This window comes from Zalophus californianus, chromosome 8, assembly GCF_009762305.2.
Source record: "Zalophus californianus isolate mZalCal1 chromosome 8, mZalCal1.pri.v2, whole genome shotgun sequence".
Lineage (NCBI taxonomy): Eukaryota > Metazoa > Chordata > Mammalia > Carnivora > Otariidae > Zalophus > Zalophus californianus.
Genome location: NC_045602.1, coordinates 93,719,194 through 93,743,184, shown reverse-complemented (window position 1 = coordinate 93,743,184; position 23,991 = coordinate 93,719,194). Strand labels below are relative to the sequence as shown.

At 44.8% G+C, this 23,991-nt stretch overlaps 1 protein-coding gene and 1 long non-coding RNA gene across 2 annotated transcripts in view; one reads left to right on the top strand and one right to left on the bottom strand.

Moving 5' to 3' along the window:
• The window catches only part of KIZ (kizuna centrosomal protein), a 125,560-nt gene extending 103,099 nt beyond the window's left edge, over positions 1–22,461 (top strand). The window contains exons 11-14 of the mRNA XM_027622818.2: positions 5,910–6,014; positions 8,771–8,867; positions 19,935–19,978; positions 22,314–22,461. Of these exons, the coding sequence (XP_027478619.1) occupies positions 5,910–6,014; positions 8,771–8,867; positions 19,935–19,978; positions 22,314–22,426 (359 nt within the window). The 3' untranslated portion in view covers positions 22,427–22,461. The remainder of the gene's footprint in view (positions 1–5,909; positions 6,015–8,770; positions 8,868–19,934; positions 19,979–22,313) is intronic.
• LOC113937893 lies at positions 10,454–18,546 on the bottom strand. Its single transcript, XR_003524752.1, has 3 exons — positions 18,118–18,546; positions 14,223–14,311; positions 10,454–12,000 (listed from the first exon to the last, which is right to left on the bottom strand). It is a non-coding gene; the product is annotated as an uncharacterized LOC113937893 (long non-coding RNA).
• Positions 22,462–23,991: the final 1,530 nt, after the last annotated feature.

The window sequence follows — 23,991 nt, the reverse complement described above, 5'->3', positions numbered from 1 at the left end:
TTAATAGCCAGGGATAGATTTTTAACCCCCTTGCCTTGTTTTATGTTTTAAACTCCACTATTTTCTACTTTTTAAACTAAATCTTGACGTAGATTTGAATATATTATGGATACTTAACTGAGAGCTCCAGAACAGAACGCTTGAGCACACGCGTGTGTTTCTGTGTACACCGGAACATTCTAATCAAAAAGAGTTGTATTCTTTAGAAATATTTGTTTTATCGAATTATTTGCACTACTCAGTAATTTTCTAAGAGTCTGACAATACTGAGAAGAGTTCTAAGGCACAGGCCGTAAAGTGAAGCCTTAAGGGGCCACCCAGGTCTCCAGTTTACAGACTTCAGTTAACTTGTAGTTGGGAAAATGCAAGTCTTTTTTTTTTTTTTAAGATTTTACCCATCTATCAGAGAGAAAGAGAGCACACGAGCAGGGGAGAGGGGCAAAGGGAGAAGCAGACTCCCTGCTGAGCAAGGAGCCCAGCGGGGCTCCATCCAAGGATCCTGAGACCATGACCTGATCTGAAGGCAGACGCTCAACCGACTGAGCCACCCGGGCGCCCCTAAAGTCTTTTCGCTGGGAACCATGAGCCTTGCCCTTCCCTTATTTAAGCAGACTACCTTGAACCTCTAGATTTGTTACTTTTGCTCCTTTATTCATTCATTCATTAAATAACTATGAATTTGCAGGGCAACACAGTGTAACTTTTAACAGCCTGATTCTTCCTTCCTTCCTGAGGCTTCCCTCCAGCCTGGGCCGGAGTTGCCAGAAACCTCGTGCCTGTAGCTCTGCCTTTTTGCTTTGTAAAGCCGTCGTCCCAGTCTTCTGTATCTGAATTATCGGAGCGCCCCTAGCAAAAACTGCACCCTTGCCTCCAGAGACTGTGCAGCCTGGTCCCTTTAATACAGACGGCCATTTAAAAAGCACACAGCTGTTGCAGCCCCCCTTGATAGTACATTCCAATCAACTTTCCACTGGGAAGGCTTTTCCTGACATAGAACTTGTATCCCTTGGCTGAAGTTTTTCTCTAAGCGTTCTTGTGCTTATACAGTGAACACAGAAAAAATTGTGCACCATCTTCAAGTTTTGAGGTGGCAAGTACTGTTTGGCCTGTGCAGGGTTTTATTTTTTTAAAAAAGATAAGAAGTCTGGCAAGAAGTCTGTCCCTCTTTCCCACCCGACAGCAAATCAGCTGTCCCCTCTGGAGGAGGCACGTGCTCTCCAGCCTGCTACAGGGCTCCCCTTCCTGCCGCTCTCACCCCACCAGAGTACCTTATGTACGGTACCTGCTTGGCCCCAGAAAGCATCTGCATTTACAGTCCTGCCCTGTCCAGTCTGTGTGCAGTATCTGTGTACTTGAACCCTTCTTCCCCTATTTCTACACAGGCTATGTAGCCTTTAGCCTCTCCTGGCTATTTTTTTTTTTTTTTACCATACCGTTTTTGGGTGAGCTCCCAGTCCTCCATATGTTGCTTATTGCAGCTCTACTGGCTAAACTAAGGATATGGACATTCCATGGGAGAGTAATTCCTAGCTCTGAGCACCTGATCCTCAACACAGACCTCCTGATGGCCAACAGCACAGTCTGCTCCAACTCCTCCAGCTGTTTTGGTGTCTCTGGTCCTGTCTCCATTAGTGTCTATTCCTCCCAGTGAATGCATTTAATCATTTTACCTTTTAAGCTTCACTTTGCCATTTAAACCATTGAAGGAATCATGCATAGGGATGGGGCAGGCGATGTGCCCAGCAGTCCTCAGCTTGATTTTGCCAAAACCCTCTTTCACTCAGGTCAGGGCAGCTGCAGATAAAATGTGTCCGGGTGGGCTTCAGCGACTTATTAGAGAAGGGCCACAGAAGGTTTTGCTTTGTAAAGCCGTCAAATACCAGTGAGGATCCATGGTTGGGAAGGGGGTTGTGCTCTGGTTGAATGGAACAGGAGAGATGAGCCATCTCTCAAAGCAGACTTGGAGCAGCCTTGAAGGGAAAGGCCACAGCCCAGTTACAGAGCCCAAGCCCCTTAAGAAGGAAGGGAAGGTAGATCTTAAAAGTCCTTATCACAGGAAAAAAAAATGTAACTATTAAGATGATGGATGGTAACTAGACTTACTGTGGTGATCATTTTACAGCACATACAAATACTGAATCATTATGTGGTATACCTGAAATTAATATGATGTTGTATGTCAATTATACCTCAGTTTAAAAAAAGAAGAAGGAAACCAGAATAGAAAGTATGTAGAACATGGAAATGGCTGATCTTTCCAGAGTAGTAAAATGGTTCCTTGCTGCTAAGAGTGAACTCACTTCACATTTCTCCCTTGCTAGACTTAGACCACTAACAATATTAGTACTGTTTAATATTTGGATGGGAACATTTAATTCCCCCCAAATCTGAAATTACCTTTCAACTACTAGCTTGCCATTTTTCAGAAAAACCCTATCCTGAAAATAAAAGGCACATGTCTTTCTTGTCTCTGAGAAGCAGGAAAGCCAGCCCACTGGAGTGAAATGATTTACCTTAAGATAATAGACGAGAGGAACCCCAATCCCAGCCTCCAGCTGCCAGGAGCCTCTGTGTTTTGTTGTTGTTAAATGTCTGTCTTCACTATCTCTTCCTTGACCAATTAAGTGTAATTGAATGCAGAAATAGCATAGGGTCATTATGCTCTGGACTTAGATCTTAAAAGCTGGAAAGTTTTTATAAAATAAAAACAAAACAGTACATTTCCCCCTCCTTTACAGTGATGTTTTACCTACTTAGAATCCAGAGGCTCTGCTCTGTCTTTGATTTTGTTAATATCTCCCCTCTCCCCAAATAACCTTACAACAAGTCTGAAGTAATAATGGACATTAGGATTAATTGGAGAATATTATGATGCCTTCCTATTGGAGCCACCCTAGGACAATGAGACTAATCTACAGCAAAAAATACTTTCTGTCCCAGGCCAGCATGCATGCGTGCGCGCACACATACACACACATACACACAGGACACACAACAGTACTTTCCCATTCTGCATGCACTGCATCTGGTGTTTTCTGTATTAAATTTTTCACAAATCTTGTTCCAATGCACCAAACTGATTTCACAATCCAACAGTGTTTAAAAATGTTGCCTTAGAATTTATTATTTTCAGAGTAAAGAGTCCTTGATCTGTACATATTTTGTACATATTTTAATTATGTATCATTTAGCATTCCAAAATACGATGCTCATTTTCAATACTTATTTTTATCTTGATTGATTCTTAGTAGGACCAGAGAAGTTATATTCTTATTCTTCAGTGTGATGGTAGTTTTAATCCAGTAATAAGGGGCTCATGGTTAAGTTCTTAAATGGGAGCCAGCAAACGCAGGAATGCAGCCCCTGGTGCTGACAGCAGGAATCCTTTTATTTTTGTGGCCACGTTGAAGATACAGCTGTGGATCCTGTTTTGTTATGTCTGTGCTATTGGTTTCATTCAGGTATCCTGGAGACTTGAGGTGATAGGGAAGGTTGTGTCACTCCGGTCCTTTATGTGGTTTTTATTTGTCGCTGTTCTCAATAGTCTTCCCACATTAACTCGTGGCAGACATGATTAAAAGCCCCACAGGGCCCCCTGTCCTATGGACCTGGGTGTCAGGTCCATGCTCCTGCTGATCCCTCTGGGGCACCTGGCTTTGCTCTGTCCCTACAATAAGCCTAGGTTTAATTTTCTCAGCTTCGGGCCTCTGCGCACATCCTGTGGCAGCTGGTCTTCCTGGCCCTCCTGCCCTCACCCAGCCTTTCCTCAGCCCTCACTGCCCTCTAGAGCCAGGAGTGCCCTGGAGGGACTGGGAGACCAAAGCAATCAGTGCTGTCTCTTGGATTCGTTCCTCTAGTGGCTTCTGCAAGGCCCAGAGAAGAGAGAAACCATTTTACTAGGATGTGGAGCCTTACCCACAACCCCACTCAAAATAATGGCTGGGATTTGGCCACTTCATGAAGATAAACTCCTACAACTTGTCTTCGAGTCTTGAAACCTGGGTTCAACTAAATTGTTTTTTGTTTGTTTTCAGAATTTCTAAAAAGTGACGTTCAAAAAATAATTTGCATGCGTTTGAAAGTGTTAACATTATAGGAAGAATTTAAGAAACTTCTCTGGGTCGTATAATATTCTGTATTGGGGCGCCTGGGTGGCTCAGTCGGTTAAGCATCTGCCTTCGGCTCACATCATGATCCCAGAGTCCCAGGAGTGAGCCCCACATTGGGCTTCCTCGTTAGTGGGGAGTCTGCTTCTCCCTCTGCCCCTCACCCCCTCACCCCGCTTTCTCATGCTCTCTCTCACTCTGTCTCTCAAATAAATAAATAAAATCTTAAAAAAAAGAATATTCTGTATTTCTGTGCCTTTTTTCCACAAATGAAACAATTAATAATAATTTGTCAGTATCATCAACTATCCAGTCAGTGTTTTAATGTTTTTTACAGGTTTTTTTTTTCTTTAGTCAGTAGCCAGACTGTGCCACCACACTGCATTTGGTCTGGGTGACCAGATAAGTCACTATCCAAACAAGGAAACATTTGGTAACAAAAGGGAATTCTATTCATAGTTATACTGGGACAACAGGCATAAACCTGCATCGTCATGGACAAATTGGGATGTCTGGTCACTCTACTTTTTTTTTTAACTGTGATAAAAAATACATAACATTAAATTTACCATCTTAACCAAGTTAAGTGTACAGTTCAGTAGTGTTCAGTACATTCACATTATTGTGCAACAGCTCTCTGAAACTTTGTCATCTTGCAGAACTGAACTACTATACCCACTAAACACTGATTTCCTCCTTCCCCTTCCCCCTGCCCTTAGTGACCACCTTTCCACTTTATGTTTCGTTCATTTTGACTACTTTCAATACTTCATATGAGCAGAATCATATAGTATTTGTTCTTTTGTGACTGCTTATTTCACAGCATCATGTCCTCAAGGTTCATCTATGTTGTAGCATGTTGTCGGGATTTCCTTCTTTTTAAAGGCAGCTTAATATTCAGCTCTATATCTATGCTGCATTTTGTTTATCATCTGTTGGTGGACATTTGGGTTCCTTCTATTTCTTGGCTATTGTGAATAATGCTGCAGTGAACATGGGTGTGCCAATATCTCTTCAAGACCCTGCTTTCAATTCTTTTGGATATATACTCAGAAGTAGGATTGCTGGATCATGTGGCAGTTCTATATGTAACTTGTTGAGGAACCTCTATAGTATTTTCCAGAATGGTGGCACCATTCTACACTCCCACCTGTAGTGCACAGGGTTCCAACTTTTCTGCATCTTTTCCAACACTTGTTATTTTCTGTTCTTTTGATAGTAGCCATTCTGAGGGTCGGATGTGATTATCTCATTGTGATTTTCATTTCCATTTCCCTAATGATTAGTGATTTTGAGCATCTTTGCTTGTGTTTATTGACCATTTGTATGTCTTCTTTGGAGAAAGGTCTGTTCAAGCTCTTTCCCCACCTTTTCACTGGGTCATTTGTTGTTGTTGATGGTGGTAGTGATGGTGTCAAGTTGTAGAAGTTCCTTATATATTCTGGATATTAACCGTTAGTCAAATATGTTATTTTAATCATTTTCTCCCATTCTGTAGGTTGCCTTTTCACTCTATTCATTTTTTCCTTTGACATGCAACAGTTTGTAAGTTTGTTAGAGTCCTATTTGTCTATTTTTAATTTTGTCAACTAGGTTACTAGTATCATCCAAGAAATCATTGCCAAGTCCAATGTCCTGAAACTTTTCTGCTATGTTTTCTTCCAGGGATTTAATAGTCTTAGGTCTTGTGTTTAAGTCTGTAAACCATTTCGAATTGATTTTTGTGTGGTGTAAGGCAAGGGTCCAAATTTATTCTTTTGCATGTGGATATCCAGTTATCTGTGTCTTTTTTTAAATCTGTAGAAACAAAAGCCTACCAGTTGCTGAAGCAGTCTACCCTTCAGGATAATATAAATCACAGTGATGACAGATTCCAAAAGATGGATGTTTCTGTGTTACAACTGTCAGGTAAGCAGAGCATATTCAGCACTCAAAGCCAGTGTCCAGGGGACTTAGGGGGGCAGCCGGTGCTGTGTTCAGGCAAGGGCGGTCATCCTTTGAAGGTTTCTGGAGATCGCTCTGTAACAAGCTGTCACCAGGTCAGACTAAACCAGTACTTTTTCAGTTCTTAATGAACAACAGTTTGGAAGTCTTCCCTCCTGGGTATGTGCTGGCCCCCAGCATGGCAACGGCCCAAACAGAACCCTCGGATTCTACCTGGTATGTCGTGATAGTAACCTGTCACTAAGTACCACTGGAAACACCCCAAATTCCTTCCCTTCTCTACATCTCCCAGTTCCTTAATCATCAATGGGAGTATCATGCCAGGCTACCTTCCCTCCCTAGAATGTCGGGGGACTTGTGTTCTTTAAATGAAAATACTCTAAATCACAGTAAAGCTAAATTTTAAGCTTAAATATAGTTCCTTCAACCTAGAATTTTTGTTGGAACTGTAATTTTCTTTGTTTTCATACATTCTGTTACTGTATTTTTATTGTTTTCAGTGGTCTTTCTCTTGTTACACCTTTTTTTTTAGTATGAGTCACCTTGGCTCCCTTTGTGAAAGTAAATGCGTCGACATATGCTTTAATTACTTTCTTATTTTTACATAAACCACCATGTCATAATTTCACCTACTGGAATAGTGACTTTTTTTTTAAATCACATAATTCCCAGTCCATACCCAGATTTCCCAGTCATCTCATGAGACCTTTTTTTTGAGGGACGTACTTACAGTATATCAGTATTCACTGTCTGTCTTTGGAGAGCTATTTCCTAGATAATATTAGTGTTAGAATCAGTTGCTGCAAAGCTCAGTTATTTTGGTTGTTTTGAGGATTCAGTGAGTCACTGCAGGTTAAATGCCCAGCATAGCGCCTGTTAGAGAAAAGTGTTTGGAGAGCGGTGGTGGTGGTGATCTCATCTCCGCAAACATGAGACCTTGCAGTCTGTTGCTGTAGAAAGCAGGGCCTCTGCCCCGGTGGAGGTCTTCAGCACTTTGGAAAGATACAGCACTTGTGAGCCCTCAACTGGGCTTTTCATCGCCTTCTTCACATTTGAGTCACAGAATTAGAGTCCCGAGGGATCTTAGAAAGTATTTATCTAACCCCTCATTTTACAAATGGGGTCCCAAGAGAGAGAGGCCTCTCTCAGAGCAGTAGAGCCCGTCAGCAGACACACACGTTTGGAAGGTGATTCCATAAGTCTGTTTGTGCTAAGTATATTTGCGATAGTTCATTGGACAGGCCCAAAGGATTAATAAAGTCGACATAAGTTATAGTCCCTTGGCTGTATATCAAATGGCTTGGTACTGTTAATATAGTACTAACTAATATATTTGTTGATTAATTATTCATAAGTGAAGTGATAGGTTGTATTGTCAGGCACCCCTCATTCAGTCTCCTCGCTCTACCCTCAAAATGACGCTATGTGCTTTGCAAAATTCCAGATCTTCTAACACTGGGATCACAGAAGCCCTTCTCATGGTCCTGGCTGACACTGTAGTTAGATGCTGCTTCTAGGATTTATTTTACAGTTGGTTACAGTTTTTCACGTTCACGCCCACTCTAATCCCAGGGACTTCTCTGAGCTCCAAAGAAAAGCAGGAAGTGAGCTGGGAGGGCAGAGGGAAATGGAAGCCATGTACCTGTGTTAGACCTAACAGGCTTGTTACAGGTAGTGGGAGGGGTGAGTATCCTGAACTCGGGAGCCCCCCCTACATCTAATTGTGGAAGAAGTGCAGATTTCAGTTACTTTTTGTGTCAGATGTCTTAGGCTGTGTCTCTGGACCTGTCACTAAGACAAGCCACTTCAACCTTGTGCCTTCATTTTCACGTCTGAAAAGACCTTGTCGTGTTAAGCATGTGGGGACTCTCTTCGGGCAAATGTGGGTACCTTGTTAAGAGCATCACTTCGCTGTGGATGTTCTGTGAGGCGAGCAGGTTACAGGTCAGAAACTCAGCCAGTGCCTTTCCCAGCGATGCCTGTGCACTCTCCAACTGTGACACCAGTGACCACCAGTTTGGAATCAGACTGGTAGCCGACACATCCAAGGGTGCCCAGGAGGTGGGGGTCAGGCCTGCCCTGTGGGGACAGTCTGGTTCCCCCTCTCCAGGGAAGAGGTAGATTGTGCATCTTTCCCCATCAACCTTGTCAGGCTGGTTAAAGAGTGGCCTTGATGGCTTTCAATGGCGGTTCATTCTCCTTCACAAGATGGAAAAAAGAGGATTTGGCAGAGAGGTAACTATCACCCTGGGGTGTCAGTGATTTCTGAGACCTGGTTCCCAGCACCCATCATTTTGGTGACCTCTCACTGCCGGGGTCCACGTGTTACAACAAGGTGGATTATTAGTGCTTAGTGCCAGGGGAGAGACCATACATGTGCACGTGTGTCTTGGTCATTTAAAATAGAGCTCTTGGAGTGATTTTTACTTTTTGTGGCTTCTGTGTGTCTCAGGAACACACACACAGAGCCCCCCCCGCCACACACACACACACACACACACACACACACACACACACACACACACACACACTTCCTTTCAGCTTTCTGCCAACATGTTGTTCCTTGCCTCAGAAGCTCCCTTGCCTTCTGCGGCTTGAACAGCGTCTTCCCCCGTCAACGTTTGTTCCACCAAAGTTGTCGTGCGGCTGCTGCGCCATTCAGTGCGTTTCTTCGCTGCGTGGCGGCCAGCACTCACGCTCCACGTTTGTGCTTCTCACAGGTCTGAACATTGGCAGCGGGACATTCAAGACAAAGACAGCTAACAAAATCGCTTTGGAGGCTAGTTTTTCATCGAGCGAAGGAAGTCCTTTGTCAAGGTAAAGTCGTGAAAGCCTTTCTGGACAGCGGCGACAAGATGAGAAATGTCACTTCGTAATGAATGAAACTCTGGCTGCGTATTATTTTGTTGTGTGACTCGAGGGAAGGTTACGGTTTGGGTTTCTGTTGATCTGAAATAACAGTTGAAACTTCAGTCTACCTTTGAAAATATTTGCACCAGAGCCAAGCATTGTTTTGCAGCTGTTGTTTCGTTGGTTTAAGACTCAATTGACACCTCAGTGAACCACAAATTAGCGTCTACAGCTGCTCGCGGTAGGGCTGCTTAGAGACCACACAATGGAGGGTGTCGGAAAAGGGCAGAGAGAAAACATCGGGCCTTAAAAGAAATAAAGTGGCCTGTTTCTTCTTCCTGAGGCGGCTGACATATATACTGGCAATTGCTGGGGGATTTGTTTTCGTATTCCTCTTTTTCACCAAGCCTTTGGGCTGGGTTACCCTTTCCTTTCCTGTAACTTCCCTGCTTATTGTCCAGAAAGAACAAAATTTATCCTTTCACATCTGTGGAAACTGTAGCCCTTCTCGTAAGTTTTCCAGGCAACAATAAGCGAGTTGGTGAGTTGTGTGCTGGATTTGTCATCGACATGAAATACTGACCGTGCAGTGGCGTTGGGTCAAAAAGAATTTATCAGTGGGAATAGAAGCAGTTGTCTGAGGAGATACCTACCGTTTTGGCTTCGGGCTGCGTGTTGCTTAAAACCGCACAAATTTCCTTTTGTGATAACAGTTCTTATTAAAGCAATGTCCTTTAGATGATTGCATTACTTGTGAATGAGCTTCTTACCCTGATAAAATTTTAAAACAGAAACTTTACATTTCTAATGTCACATATGGTGTCCCATAAGACAAAGTGATTTGATCCAGAAATCTAGTATTTTTAAAATGCAAGAAAAAAAGATCCTACTTTCTTTCACTTCTATTTTGAAAAACATTGTAATATTTTTAGGATTCGGAATATCTTAAAATGAGATTGATTTTCTAAAATTAGATTGTTGCATTTAGAAACCTGCCTGACAAGTTCAATTTTAGAAAATCACTCACATAGTTCTCAGAAATTAGCATCTGTAATACCTGGGTTTTCATCCATGTTTTTGAAGGAAGTGGGAGGAAATGAATCATGGGACAGGAAGAGTGCTAAAGTGTTAATATTTTTTGGATTATACTGTAAATTCAAGTTCTGGGTCTTCTAAGGGTAGTGAATTTAATACTTTAAATTTAAATTTAATACTTTAAAGGTAGTGAATTCTACAGGTAGTTTCGGGGCTTCCTGTATCATTTGGCTCAATAACACATGCTGTAGTTGTTAAAGATTGATAAAAGTGCTCTTTTCCATTATATCTTAGGGGCACGAAAAAGCTCAATTCTTCTTTAACTTGTCTTTATAGGTATACATGCTTGAGGCAGTTTTAAAATACATTTAGAAAGCAGCTGGGCCCCAAGAACATTTCCTCAGGCTTGTGTCTGTATTTCACTAAAGTAAATTCACACTGTCTTCCCCCTTCATTCTGAGTCAAGGACCTATCGTTCCTGCATGAAATTAATTTTCTAAATAAATTACAAGTCATCTCATCACGCCCTTTAAGAAGGAAAAAAAAAAAGGTCTTCAAGGAACCTTTGGTTCTAGACCCTTGATAATAATCCAGTGATGAAAAGGCCTGGGCGTTGAGTGTTTGGGTTTGGCATGCTGTTTGTCACGGCGTGGTTCCTGTGCTGGGTTTGGTGTTGTCAGTACAGCACCCTGGGCTTTGGAGAGCTCTGGGTTTGCTGTTTGCTCCTGGATTCACTGAAATTTCTTAGAGGCTTACATTTAAGGATCCCACTTACTGCAGTCACTCCTTGTGCTTTATTGCTTTTACAAGTGGTCTCGAAACCCAGTACTTCAGAATAAACATAACAGTGCAGTGCTGCTGCAGCACTTTTAAAAATTCTTCTTTGCTCTATTTTGTCAGTGAGCTGATGAGCAACCTCAAAAAAAAAAAAAAAAAGACCCCGCTGGACCTTAAAAAAAAGGGGGGGCTTCCTCTGATGTCCTAGAGACAATAATTATGATGTGCTAGTTAAGCCCAAACTACAGCTGAGGGATTTTACTTTAAAGCAGCGGCTTGGGTGCAAAAATGCATTTATAGCTCTTTGTCTGCACCTCATTATGTGTGGGCCTGATTCATTAAGTAATTGGTTTGCAGTTGTTTACATGAGTATTAAGGCCTTCTTTTCAGCCGCCTTTGAGAGATACATTGTGCAAATGTTGCCTGTGATGAATGCAGAATGAGGGCCAGAGGGTCCGTCCTATTGGCTAAACAGTGCACTCTGTTGAAAAGCCAGAGAAAGGGATTGGGTGCTGCTTTGCATAGCAATGACTTTCTTAATAAGCGTTACAGATTAATACACACAAGCTATAAAAGATGCAAAGAGATACTCTTAGCACATTTATACATGCTCATTTCATTGTGATGGTGGTGGGATCCGGGTGCTTTCATATTCCGTTTTTCAGAGCAGCAGCTTCAGTGCATGAGCCGTAATAGAATCCGATGTTTATTGTATTATAAATCACGGGCAAGTAGGCAGATCGGCAACAGTTTATTATTAAAGATTCTTTCAGTGTAAATCTTTTTCTACCATTGTATTTGCTTCAGCAAAATCATTTTGTGGTTGAGTGGGGATGAAAGGCATAATGTACGAAGGAGTGAGTCCTAATAGGAAGCCGTTCTCCGAGTAAAGACCACTTGTTCTCTTTTGTTCAGGGGTGCATGCCAGAGCTTCCTCTCCTCCGCAAACATTGTCTCGCTTTACCTTCCCCAGGAAGCGGTTTTCATGCTCCGGGATCCATTTATTCAATGGAGTATATTTTAACAGCCTGCCATGTAACTTCAGTTTACCGGCTGGATCGAGATAACATTTTAGGGAAAGAAAAGGATGTGTGCTTGCAGCATAATTGCCTGGGGGAAAGGTAGCAGAAGTCACCCAGGGACGGCACCCTGGCAGGGCCGCTGTGGGTGGCATTCTGTGCCCACCCTGCAGCCACAGGCGTGGCCAGTGGAGGGCGCCAAGCTGCAGCTGATGCTCTGGTGGGGACCATGGTATCTCTCTTCTTGCCTGGTCACTGTGCCATTTTCCCTTGGGATAATACAAAGATCACAAGGAATCAGTACCAGTGAAATAAAAATGGAGTTTTCCTGAAAGTCCTTTAGGTTCTATTAAAGCCCCCATTCTCCGTCTCTGGCTAAACAAATCTGCATTCTCCTTAAATGCTATTGAATAAGCAGCTGCCTAAATATCCTACATGTTTCTCCTCACAAACCCACATACTTTATTTTTTCTACACAGAGCATGGAAGAACAGTCACTTGCTTGACTAGCTGAGTTAACAAGTTGACCCCAGGCAGCTAAAAAAAAATGGCATTTGCTGCAGGGTGCCTGGCTAACCATCAGGGGGCGCTCGGACTTTGTCAAATTAAAACTATGTTGGCCTTCAGTCTGCTCTTAAAACTTAAAATTAGTATTTACAGAGATTTGTTGGCATACTTGTGGGCTTTTTTTTTTCCTTTCTGAATTATTTTATGCCTTCTATTTTTCAGAAATATTTGTCTCTTCTGAGGAAAATTCTAGCTGAAGATGCTATTTGAGACATTTTAACACTGATTATAGCTAGCAATCAAATCATTAAAAATTAGAATTCAGAGTTTAGAGACCACATCTTCTCATTAGATAGTTATTTTCAGTCTTAGAGTAAGAGCCTAGAACTGGAAGGGCCCTTCCCACTAGGAGCCCCTCCTCATTGTCCCCAACACCATAGACCCTGCCCTCAGCAGGATCCTAAGAGTCTCATTGCCAGACTCCACTAACATGACCTCGAAGTCATGATAACTTGGGTAGTTTGTTAACAGGCTGTGGACACTTTTTTTCCTTTAAAACAATGATATTGACCATGAGATTGAGAGTCATTGTGTTACTAATATTAGGACATCCCCCAGGTCTGACTGTTTTCCAGATTCCTCCTCCTACAGGGCCAAGAATTGAGTGTCTGACACCCTAGCCTGACTGTTGTACATCTGCTGCTGAACCCTCAAGGGTTCCCATTGCCCACACCCCCACTCAAGCACTGCGTGTCCTTTCGTCTGCAGTGGCCCCCAGCCTGTTCCCGCATATCCCTATGCCCATTGGACAGCCTCATGTCATGCCCTCATACAACCTGCTGGGTCATGTGCCCCAGCTTCTAGTCCTGCTCTTTTGCCAGAATGCTTCTGCCCCCACTCTTTGACCTGGCTGATGCCTACTAGACTGTCAAGGCTTAATTATTAATCTTCTAAAAGTTTCCTAAGAGCATCTGGTCATACACCCGTCCTGTGGCCCCATGGCTATTTCTAGCATCATCTGTAGCATAGGGGTGGTAGCAAATTGCAGGTACCTTGCCCCCACTGTGAGCTCCTCACTGGGGCATGGGGGGCTTTTCTCGGTCACCAGTGCTCAATAACCACTGGACTTGCTGAGTGAGTGAACATCTGTATACAGCTCCACCGTTCACTCAAGCATTTGTCTTAGATGCCCTCACCTCTGGGCAGCATCACATACCCCAGCCGCAGGGAATCATGCACTCCCCGAAGGTCTCTGCACGAGGGTGTGGAAGAGGGAAGGCCGGGGGCACATGCACGTTTCCCAAGGGAGACTCTTGCAGTCAACTTTGACTGCATGTGCTCTGCTCGCACACTCTGCATTTGGCTTCCAGGGAGCACATGGGTGTGCACAGAGTGCCTTCCTGGGGTCCTTGCCTGACTGCCATCCTGTCTGTTGGGGAAAGGATGTCTGGCTCCTGGCCCTGAATTTGACAAGGGCTTGTGGGGTCTTGGCACATGTTGGGGGCCTGGATGTTGCCCCCTAATTCTGTTGCCATCAATTCTCAGCCCACCCCACAGTTGCCTTCTTTGGCTTGTGTCACAGTTCTTATTTTGGTGTCTGTCTCCCCACTGGAGCATGAGAGGCCCAGGCAGAATCAATTATGTCTTGTTTGTGCTGCAGCCCCAGCACAGAGCAGATGTGTAGTGTCACCTGTATGGGATTTATGAGAGAGTGAACGAGTGAGTGAGCCAACAAATGAACAACCCATTGCAGATGAGATGCTCAGCCCACCTGCGTGTGCCAGGCCCGCCAGAGGCAGTCTCTTCCCCCAGGCCTCTCACCCCACCAGGCTCCTCGAGGAGGAGACTTCATGTATCTCAGGACTGTTTCCTTTCAGTCTGTCCCCAGACTTTCCCTTTCTTGGTCACTGTGCCAGAGGACCTGTCACCTCTCCTTAGACCCCATGACTGCACATCACTAAACCAAGCACATGCCCTTGTTCACCTGAAAGCTTCGACCCTGTGGCAGGGCCACTCCCCGAGGCCTGCTGTACCAGGCTGTTGAGCACGATTGTCTCGAAGCTTACCAGGACACTGCAAGGAAGGCAGAAAATGGATGCTCAGAGAAGTAGGGAACTTGCCCAGGGCCTCACAGGGAACGGAGTTGAGCACGGCGGGGTAGAGGCTGTCTGGCCCCAGAGTTGACGCTGTCTCCCATCAGCAGTCCCGCACTGGGACAGGGACCAGCTGTCCCAACCTAGGTTCTCCCCACCCTGCTGTGTGCCCACTTCTCACCTGTTCCTCTGGGGACAGGTGTTTGTAACGTGTGCCTTTGGGAAGTGTCAGTGCACCGGGAGGAGCTCTGTCCCACTTCTGCCCCTCCATCTGCTGGTTCTGTGAGTCTTGGGACACATCCCTCACTCAGCCTCTCTGGGCCCCACTACCCAGACGGTGAAAGCGCTGGATTGATAATCCATAAACGCTCTGCTATAATTTCATAATAGATTTCCTAGAAACTCATAGGTTTTCTACATCTCATTTTTGTCTCTACTTGTTGGTTCCACAAAGCAAAACTTCATGTTTACAATAGGTCTTGTCATCTATCTGTGTTGATGTTGACTGTGTTGACTAAGTAACTGTTTCTAGCTATGTTAGCCTTTTGCTTCTATAAAATGAACATTTGACACACATAATTTCAGCTATTTCTTTAACACTCTGTGTCGCCATGGTTGCATACGTAGGTGTCAGATGCTGCTCTTAGACTAGAACCTGGTAAGACCCTGGCCAGCCTTAAGTTCTTAAGTTCAGCAAGGATGAGCACAGAGTTGTCCTAATCTGGTTTATCAATGGCAGGGGAATTGATAAACAATTACTGAAATGCCTCATAAAATAAGACAATGTGATGGACAGACAGAGGGAAGCTATGTGATAAAGCCAATACGGCAACAGGTAAACAATTGAGGATGCCCTTCATGGGTACATGGTTTTCACTGTATAGGTAAGGGGAGAAATTGCCAAACTACTGGGAAATTCTGCAGAATGTAGAAGTAAAGTCTAAAGTCAACTTCTAGGGAAAAAAGTCAAGTCTGCTATTTTGGATTCCAAGAGTTACCCATGAAAGACCATGCAGGGGAAAGGCAGGCCCTTCAGTGGGCTGCAAGTATGGCACGCATCACCCATGCAACAGGCTTGGTGCACTGTGGCCCCAAGGCCAAGTCCGGGCCTGGCCAGTGCATGATCCTGTACAGCCAGCAGGCTAAGAGTGGTCTTTACATTTTTAAGTGGTTGGGGGAAATCCAAAGAAGACTAATGTTGCGTGAAAGTCCTATGAAATTCAAATTTTAGTGCCTGTCAGTGAGGTTGAATTGTAATACAGCCTCATCTACCAATTTACATGCCGACCATGGCTGTTGTCATGCCACAACCACAGAAGTGAGCAGTTGTGACTGAGACGATATGGCCCACAACGCCCAAGCCATTTGCTCTCTGGTTCTTCACAGCAAACCTCTGCCAACCTGAGCTTGATAAGATGGAAATGTTCCTTGCATGCTCTCGGGGAAGATGAAGCAGTCAGATTCCAAGCACATGTGATGGACTGTAGTGACCCTATCTCATGGCCTATAAGACTAACTCTTCCATTTCTTATGCTTTCCGAAGTGAAAAAATTTTTTTCTCTTATTTGTTATAGTAGCTAAACAAGTTGGCTATGTCCAGTTTTCTAGGGAAAGTTCTCCCATCATGCCCACTGGCCTCATCTGAGCTTTACACATTAGGTGCAGCTTCGAAAGAACTGTTGACCCGAAGAACTGTGTGTGTGATTCAAATCAACTTTGGGGTGGGTTTCCCACAGGGAAAAATAATTGCCCCAAAGATATGGGGATAGAGTAAGAAACACCTGGAAGCATTATCCACTTTTCTCAGTGGGTGAACTACACACATTTAGTTCTGCAACATAATTTTTGCACATTTCTAGTAAGAAACGTGAACAACCTGATTCTGAAGTCCCATAAGTAGAAAACCTGCAAATCAAATACTGTGTCAGCAAATATTGGTCAGGTGTCTTTAAGCAGGGCCCTACTCTTTTTATTCCGTACATAATCCCTGAGCACCCTTGCAAAGCACTGGGTCACCCAGGTGAGCCAAAACAGGTATGGTCGCTCACAGAGCTCACACTCTAGAGGGGGAGTGATTACACATGTGTTAGTTACACAGATGCATGTGAAACAGCAGCTGGGATGAGGACTCAGTGGTGGCGGTGGGGGATGGGAGGGATGGGGAGGCTGTAGCAGAAGGAGCCAGCCAAATCTGGGGATCAGCCTTGGAGGTGCTGTTCAGGATTTAGAGTTTTTTGCCAAGAAACAATGGGAAGGCATCGAGGGGCTTTAGCGAGGAAGTGCAGTGATTAGGTTTGTGTTTCGACAAGTTCACTCTTGCTTCCGAGTGGAAAATGGAGAATAGGGGACATGGTGTTTGTGGTATCACCAGCTAGGGGCTGTTACAAATTCCAGGCAAGAGATGCTGGTGTAGCTGGCTGGTAGCAGCAGTGCAGAGGGAAGAGCGAGGACTTCAGGAAGTACTGGGAAGTACATTGGCGGGACCTAGGGTCTGATTGGGTGCAGGAGGACACAGGAGGGCACAGGAGTGGAAAGGGTTGGGGAGGGAGCAGAGGGTCCAGGTGCCGTTGGCTGAGACAGGAGGGGCCTGGCCTGGCAGGGGAAGGGAACCACACTGGAGAGATTGTGAATTTGGTCGTGGATGGGCATGTTGACCACAAGGCACTTTGGAGACAGCCAAGTAGAGCTAGCATGTGAGCACTGGCCATGTTTCTGGAGCTCAGAGAAGTGGCCGGGGCCATCGGGATCTGGCCTGCGCTCACCGGCTACCACATCCCACCACATTCTCCTCCTCCATCCCGGCCTGTGAGGTCTGCTCCAGCTTTCAGTGCAGAATCCAGGAGGTGTCCTGCCTTCTCAGGGATCCTGCAGCCACCCATCACCCACCCTGTGCTCGCAGTTCTCCCAGCCCTTGGCGCTCTTGCCCATTCCCCCTGCAGCTCTCATTACTTGGATTACAGCTGGAAAATTACTGCTCTCTACCCCACCAGCATTGTCACAATCCGCCTCTGCCCCTGGCATCTGGACCAGTGTCCTCATGAAATGGGAACTAGGTAAACAGTAGACAGACAACCCAGTAGTTGCATTTAGTGTGTGTGTGTGTGTGTGTGTGTGTGTGTTGGGGGTGCAACTAGGACTTCATGTCAGATGGACCCATGTGGGTCCCTGCTGCCTCCGTGGCTGCTGGTGAGCACCAGGCCCTCTCAGGTGGCCGTGGGGCTGCCCCCTCTGCTTGGGAAAATAGCTGCAGGCTGCTAGGTGGTTGTGGCAGAGCATGAAACAGGCACCAAGTTTAAAGGAAGCATTGACAGATATTGAGCCTAGAAAAATGATACCTGAGTGGAGCTTATTTTACAGGAAAAAAAAAACAACAAACCCATAAATTACAGCAGCTATGGCAAACAGCAGGTTTTAAGCCATATGTTAGCCATAGGGAGGGAGAAGATGAGTTCACAGGGTTTCCTGTGTCAAAAGGACCAGGATCCCGGCCAGAGCAGGAACTGTGCACGTTGGCGTCTGTCTTTTCTTCATTCTACTCATCTAAAAGGCTGGACGGAATCTATTTTAATGAAATAATCTGTAAATGTGAATGCCAGCGAATACCTTGGCAAGAGCACATTGCTAGGTATGAGATGCCTAGATGCTAGCATTTTGTGCATGGGATACCCAGAAGCCTACACATCGGTGTCCAGGATACTTGTGTTTTTCTCTACCATGCCTTCGTATATTCATTTAAGCATGCTGAGAGTTTATCCTGAACTCCCTTGTTAAGCTGTTAAGGATTACCATCACTGGCTTGACAGAGATGAGTCTTAACTTCCTCAGCAGCTTCTTGTGTTCCCTCCTGGATTCTCTACTTCAAGTATTTTACTTGTAGCTTGTCTCAAAGTGCCAAAGCTTTGCCCGTTCGTGTTTTTGAGAGGGCTGTTGACAGGAGGTCAGTGCTCTGCCTCACTGACCATGTGCTCGTTGTTCAGCACTGCGGGCGGCACCCACGGGGAGCAGTCTGACCTGGTCTCTGCAGAGCAAGCAGGGAATATACTCAGGGACCCTTTGATTCTGTCACAATAGGGACCCACCCACCAAAGCATCAGCAAATACCTCTGGCTGCCGCAGTCCTTACATTTTCTTCTTGCTATTAAGATTTGGGGAGTACGAAAGAAGACATCCAAATGGCCAACGGACACATGAAAAAGTGCTCAACATCGCTCGGCATCAGGGAAATCCAAATCAAAACCTCAATGAGATACCACCTCACACCAGTCAGAATGGCTAAAATTAACAAGTCAGGAAACGACAGATGTTGGCAGGGATGTGGAGAAAGGGGAACCCTCCTACACTGTTGGTGGGAATGCAAGCTGGTGCAACCCCTCTGGAAAACAGTATGGAGGTTCCTCAAACAGTTGAAAATAGAGCTACCATACGATCCAGCAATTGCACTACTGGGTATTTACCCCAAAGATACAAATGTAGGAATTCGAAGGGGTACATGCATCCCAATGTTTATAGCAGCAATGTCCACAATAGCCAAACTGTGGAAAGAGCCAAGATGTCCATCGACAGATGAATGGATAAAGAAGAAGTGGTATATATACACAATGGAATATTATGCAGCCATCAAAAGGAATGAGATCCTGCCATTTGCAACAATGTGGATGGAACTGGAGGGTGTTATGCTGAGTGAAATAAGCCAATCAGAGAAAGACATGTATCATATGACCTCACTGATATGAGGAATTCTTAATCTCAGGAAACAAACTGAGGGTTGCTGGAGTGGTGGGGGGTGGGAGGGATGGGGTGGCTGGGTGATAGACTTTGGGTAGGGTATGTGCTATGGTGAGCGCTGTGAATTGTACAAGACTGTTGAATCACAGATCTGTACTTCTGAAACAAATAACGCAACATATGTTAAGAAAAAAGAAAAAGAAGAAGATAGCAGGAGGGGAAGAATGAAGGGGAGTAAGTCGGAGGGGGAGATGAACCTTGAGAGACGATGGACTCTGAAAAACAAACTGAGGGTTCTAGAGGGGAGGAGGGTGGGGGGATGGGTTAGCCTGGTGGTGGGTATTAAAGAGGGCACATTCTGCGTGGAGCACTGGGTGTTATGCACAAACAATGAATCATGGAACACTACATCAAAAACTAATGATGTAATGTATGGTGATTAACATAACAATAAAAAACTAATGTATGGTGATTAACATAACAAAAAATTAAAGATTTGGGGAGTACGGGGGCGTGGGGGGCATGGGGGGGCTCGCCTGGGTGGCTCAGATGGTTAAGTGTCTGCCTTCGGCTCAGGTCATGATCCCAACCCCACGTCAGGCTCCCAGCTCAGCGGGGAGTCTGCTTCTCCCTCTCCTTCTGCCGCTCCTCCTGTTCGTGCTCTGTCTCTCTCTCTCTCTCTCTCTCTCTCTCTGTATCTCTCTGTCTCAAACGAATAAATAAAATCTTTTAAAAAAAAGAAAAGACTTGGGGAACACGCATAAAATGCCTGGCCCTTCAGTGCACCACACATGCTTCTTTGCTGATGTGCTCATTGTAAAAATATCACTGTGTTCGTCACATTTTTTCAGGACTTAGGCTATTTCTTTATTTTTCAGGCATGAAAATGAAAAGAAATTAACTACCAATTTAGAGTCTAAAGGTAAGAGAATTCATTTTGTGTTTTAACCGAGAGTTGGTGAGGACCTTTTATTTGTTTTCTGCACCCTCGTGTAAGGGCTGTGACGGTGCCTGTGATCACAGAGGGGACCCCTGGGGTGGTGTAGTCTCTGAGGGGATCGGAAGGCTGCTCGAGGCACCATTCTTCAGTGACAGGGCTGGGACCTGACAACACACAGGGCTGCCACAGGCCATGTGGCTCAGCATTCTAATTTGCAAGTATGAATTTGCGGGGTATCCTGGCCTCCACATCCAACTGATTGCCAACAGTGGTATATTCTACCTATGAAATGTTTTTTGCCTCTGTCCCCAACCTCACAGCTAATGCCCCACAAGTGCCCACTGCTCATGACATGACAGGGCTCCTTGACTGGTTTCCTCACATCCAGCCCCTTCCCAAGTCCTGATTGCCCTCCACCTGGCCCCCAGCATCTAAAACTTCATTGAACCTTCTTACCTTCCTGGTGAAAAATTGCTAATGCCCCCCACTAAGCGCAGGATAGAGTCTATAACTTTCTCCCTTTGTGGTCTGGCCCTTCCCTTTTTTCCAGCTCAGTTCCTTCCAAGGTCTTGTCCTCTTCGGGTTGAGTCACAAGCAGCTTTTTCCAAATATAGGCATACCTCAGAGGTATTGCAGATTTGGTTCCAGACTACTGCAATAAAGCCAAATAAAATTTTTGGTCTCCCAGTGCCTATAAAAGTTGTGTTTACGCTATACTGTAGTCCCTTAAGTGTACAGCAGCATTATGTCTAAAAAAAAGTTAATTAACATTAATTAATTTAAAATATGTTAATTTAAAAATTATTAATTAAACACTTTGTTGCTAAAAGATGCTAACCGTCATCTGAGCTTTCAGCGAGTCATAATCACTGATCACAGGTCACTGTATGAAATATAATAATAACAGAAAAGCTGGGAATAATGAGGGAATTACCAAAATGTGACACAGAGACACAAGGTGAGCAAATGCTGTTGGAAAAATGGTGCCAATAGATTTGCCTGATGTACGGTTGCCACAGACCTTCCATTTGTAAAAAACACAATCTCTGCGAAGCACAGGAAAATGAGGTATGCCTGGACACCACAGTTGCACCTCTGTGCCTTTGCTCCTGCTCTTCCTTCCCTTTTCCTTAGCACCGTAAGCTCCTATTCAGCTTTGAAGCCCCAGCTCACAGGGAGAATTTCCTCCACCTTGCATGCCAACACTGTGGCATGTCCCCTGCAGAGCTTGGGCTCGCTCTACTCCTGTCAGCCTAGTCTCCCTCCCTAGTGATCGAGAGCATGGGTGTGAGTCTGACAACCTGGGTGGGACTGGTAAGCTTGAACATCCATTAATGCTGTCATTGGGGCCAGTCTCCGCCTGTTTGCTCAGTAGATGGAGGCATTCCCAGGTTGGTACAAGGATGAAATGGGCCGGATATAAGAAGTCATCACAGAATGGCAGGCAGTGAGTGCCAAGGAGATATCGGTGGTCATGGAGATGGTCAGTGTAGCAGACCGTGTCCCCCCACATCCTGTCCGGCCGCCTTGGCGATCACAGCGCAGTTCTCAGAAGCACCCATGGCCTTCAGCGGGGACAGGCAGCTCTGCACATCTGCCTCAGAGCTTTGTCTGGCCGCGGGAGCAGGCCCAGCCCCCAGGGCCAGGGAGTAGATGCCCTGCTTGAGAATAAACCTCAACCAACAAGAAATGGAAGTTGGTCAGTGAATAACCCCATCTCCTTGCTCTTTGTTGGGACAGTTTGAGGAGAGTTCTGAGTTTCTCAGAGGGTGCCCTACAGGACTGAGCCCCCTTGTACACTGCCCGCCCCCTCATGAACACACCCTCTCTTGGCTTCCTCTCTTCTGCATTGCTCTTCCAGCCCCTCCCATTGTTCCCAGGATCACCTCCCAAGTAAACCAAGTGCACCCACGGCCAGCTCTTCTTCCCCTGCGCCTTCCCTTCTCCTCTCTGCTCTTGTGGAGACCAGAGGGGATCAAAGTGCCAGAGTGGCTGAGCTGAGGCGGGCCCAGGCCTGATGAAACCCCCACCTAACCCTGCTTCTGTGGTAATCCTGGCCTTAAAGCCCCATCCTGCAGTAAGGAGCTGGGCACAATGAAAAGGGAAGGGAATATTCTGCAGTGTTTTCCCTAAAAAACACTGAAATGTGTGAATTTGTGCAGTACTGACACGCATTCCAGATGCATCTGTCAGGTTCATCCCTTGGTGTCCCTGGTAGGCCTTTTGTAGGCCAGCGCTCTGATTAACCTGTCCGGCTGATGAAGGCCAGCTGTTCAGATGGAGAGATGTTAAATAGCTGCCTGGTTTTCTCTTCCAGCCTTCTGGGGTGAGTCTGATGACAGTAACTCAGAAATTGAAGCTGCGTTACGTCCTAGAAACCACAACACATCCGCGGATGATTTTGATGATTTTTATGATTTTTATGACTAATGAGCAGTAACAACTGTTGGAAATAAAGTCATCAAACAAACTAAAACCCTGTGTTCATATGTGATACCCTAAACAAACATGTCTTTTTAAGCTTTCTAATTGTTTGACAGGAAAATTTGGGACCGCATTGCTATTGAGGTGAAATTTTGTGGTGTGAACATAAACTAGCATATTCATTTGAAGTGCTATCAAAAAGCAAAGTGATGAATGCAGTGCCCATCAAAATTCAAGTTGGTTTCTTTGTGGAAATTGACAAGGTGATCCTAAAATTCATGTGGAAATCCAAGGGAACTAGAATAGCTAAAACAGTCTTGAGAAAGAGCACCAGAGCTGGAGTACTCACGCTTCCCAATTTTGAAACTTACTTAAAAACTGTAGTAATTGAGACAGTGTGGGACTGGAATAGACATATAGATCAATGAAATATTGATTTATATATAATCTAGATAAACCGGAAATAAATCCTCACATATATGGTCACTTAATTTCTGACAAAGGCATCAAATCATTCAATGGGAAGAGAATGATCTTTTCCACAAAGTGTGCTGGGACCACTGGATAGCCACCTGAAAATGAATGAAGTTCACACTGTATACAAAATTAACTCAAAATGGATCAAGACCTAAATGTAAGAGCTACGCTATAAAACTCTTAGAAGAAAACATAGGTGTAAATCTTTGTGACCTTGCATTAGGCAATGGTTTCTTTGTTATGACACCAAAAGCCCTTAACAGAGAAAAACAGATATATTGGACTTCACCAAAATTAAAACTTTTTTGCTGCAAAGGACACCATCAGGAAAGCAAAAAGAATGGGTGAAATACTTGCAAATCATATACCTAAAAAGAGACTTGTATCCAGAGTATATAAAGAATTTTTATAATTCAATAATAAAAGGACAACTAACCCAATTTAAAAATGAGCAAAGGATCTGAATCGATGTCGCTCCAAAGAAAATATACAAATGACTAATAAACACGTGAAAAGATACTTGACATCATTAGTCATCAGGGAAGTGCAAATCAGAATCACAGGGTATCCTCATTCCCACGTGATGGCTAGAATCAAAAAGGTAAAAAAAAAAAAAAAAAAAACAGGGGCCCTGGGTGGCTCAGTCGGTTAAGCAGCTGCCTTTAGCTTGGGTCATGATCCCAGTGTCCTGGGATCGAGCCCCGCATCAGACTCCCTGCTCAGTGGGAAGTCTGCTTCTCCCTCTCCCTCTGCTGCTCCCCCTGCTTGTGCTCTCTCACTCGCACTCTCTGTCTCTCAAATAAATAAATAAATAAAATCTTTAAAAAAAAAAAAGTCATACAGGTGTTGGTGAGGATATGGAGAAAACCCCTCACACACTGCTGGTGGGGATATGAGACGGTGCAACAACTTTGGGAAATACTGGCAATTCCACAAAAGGACCAAAAGGTGGGAAGCAGTTATCAGGGAAATCCCCGTGTTACCCCAGCACCTGTGAAGCCCAGTGGGATCTCAGGACAGCCCGCACAGCATCTGGAACATTTCTTTGGGTGTTTACGTAGATCCCATCTGGAAAATAATAGATGAAATAAGTA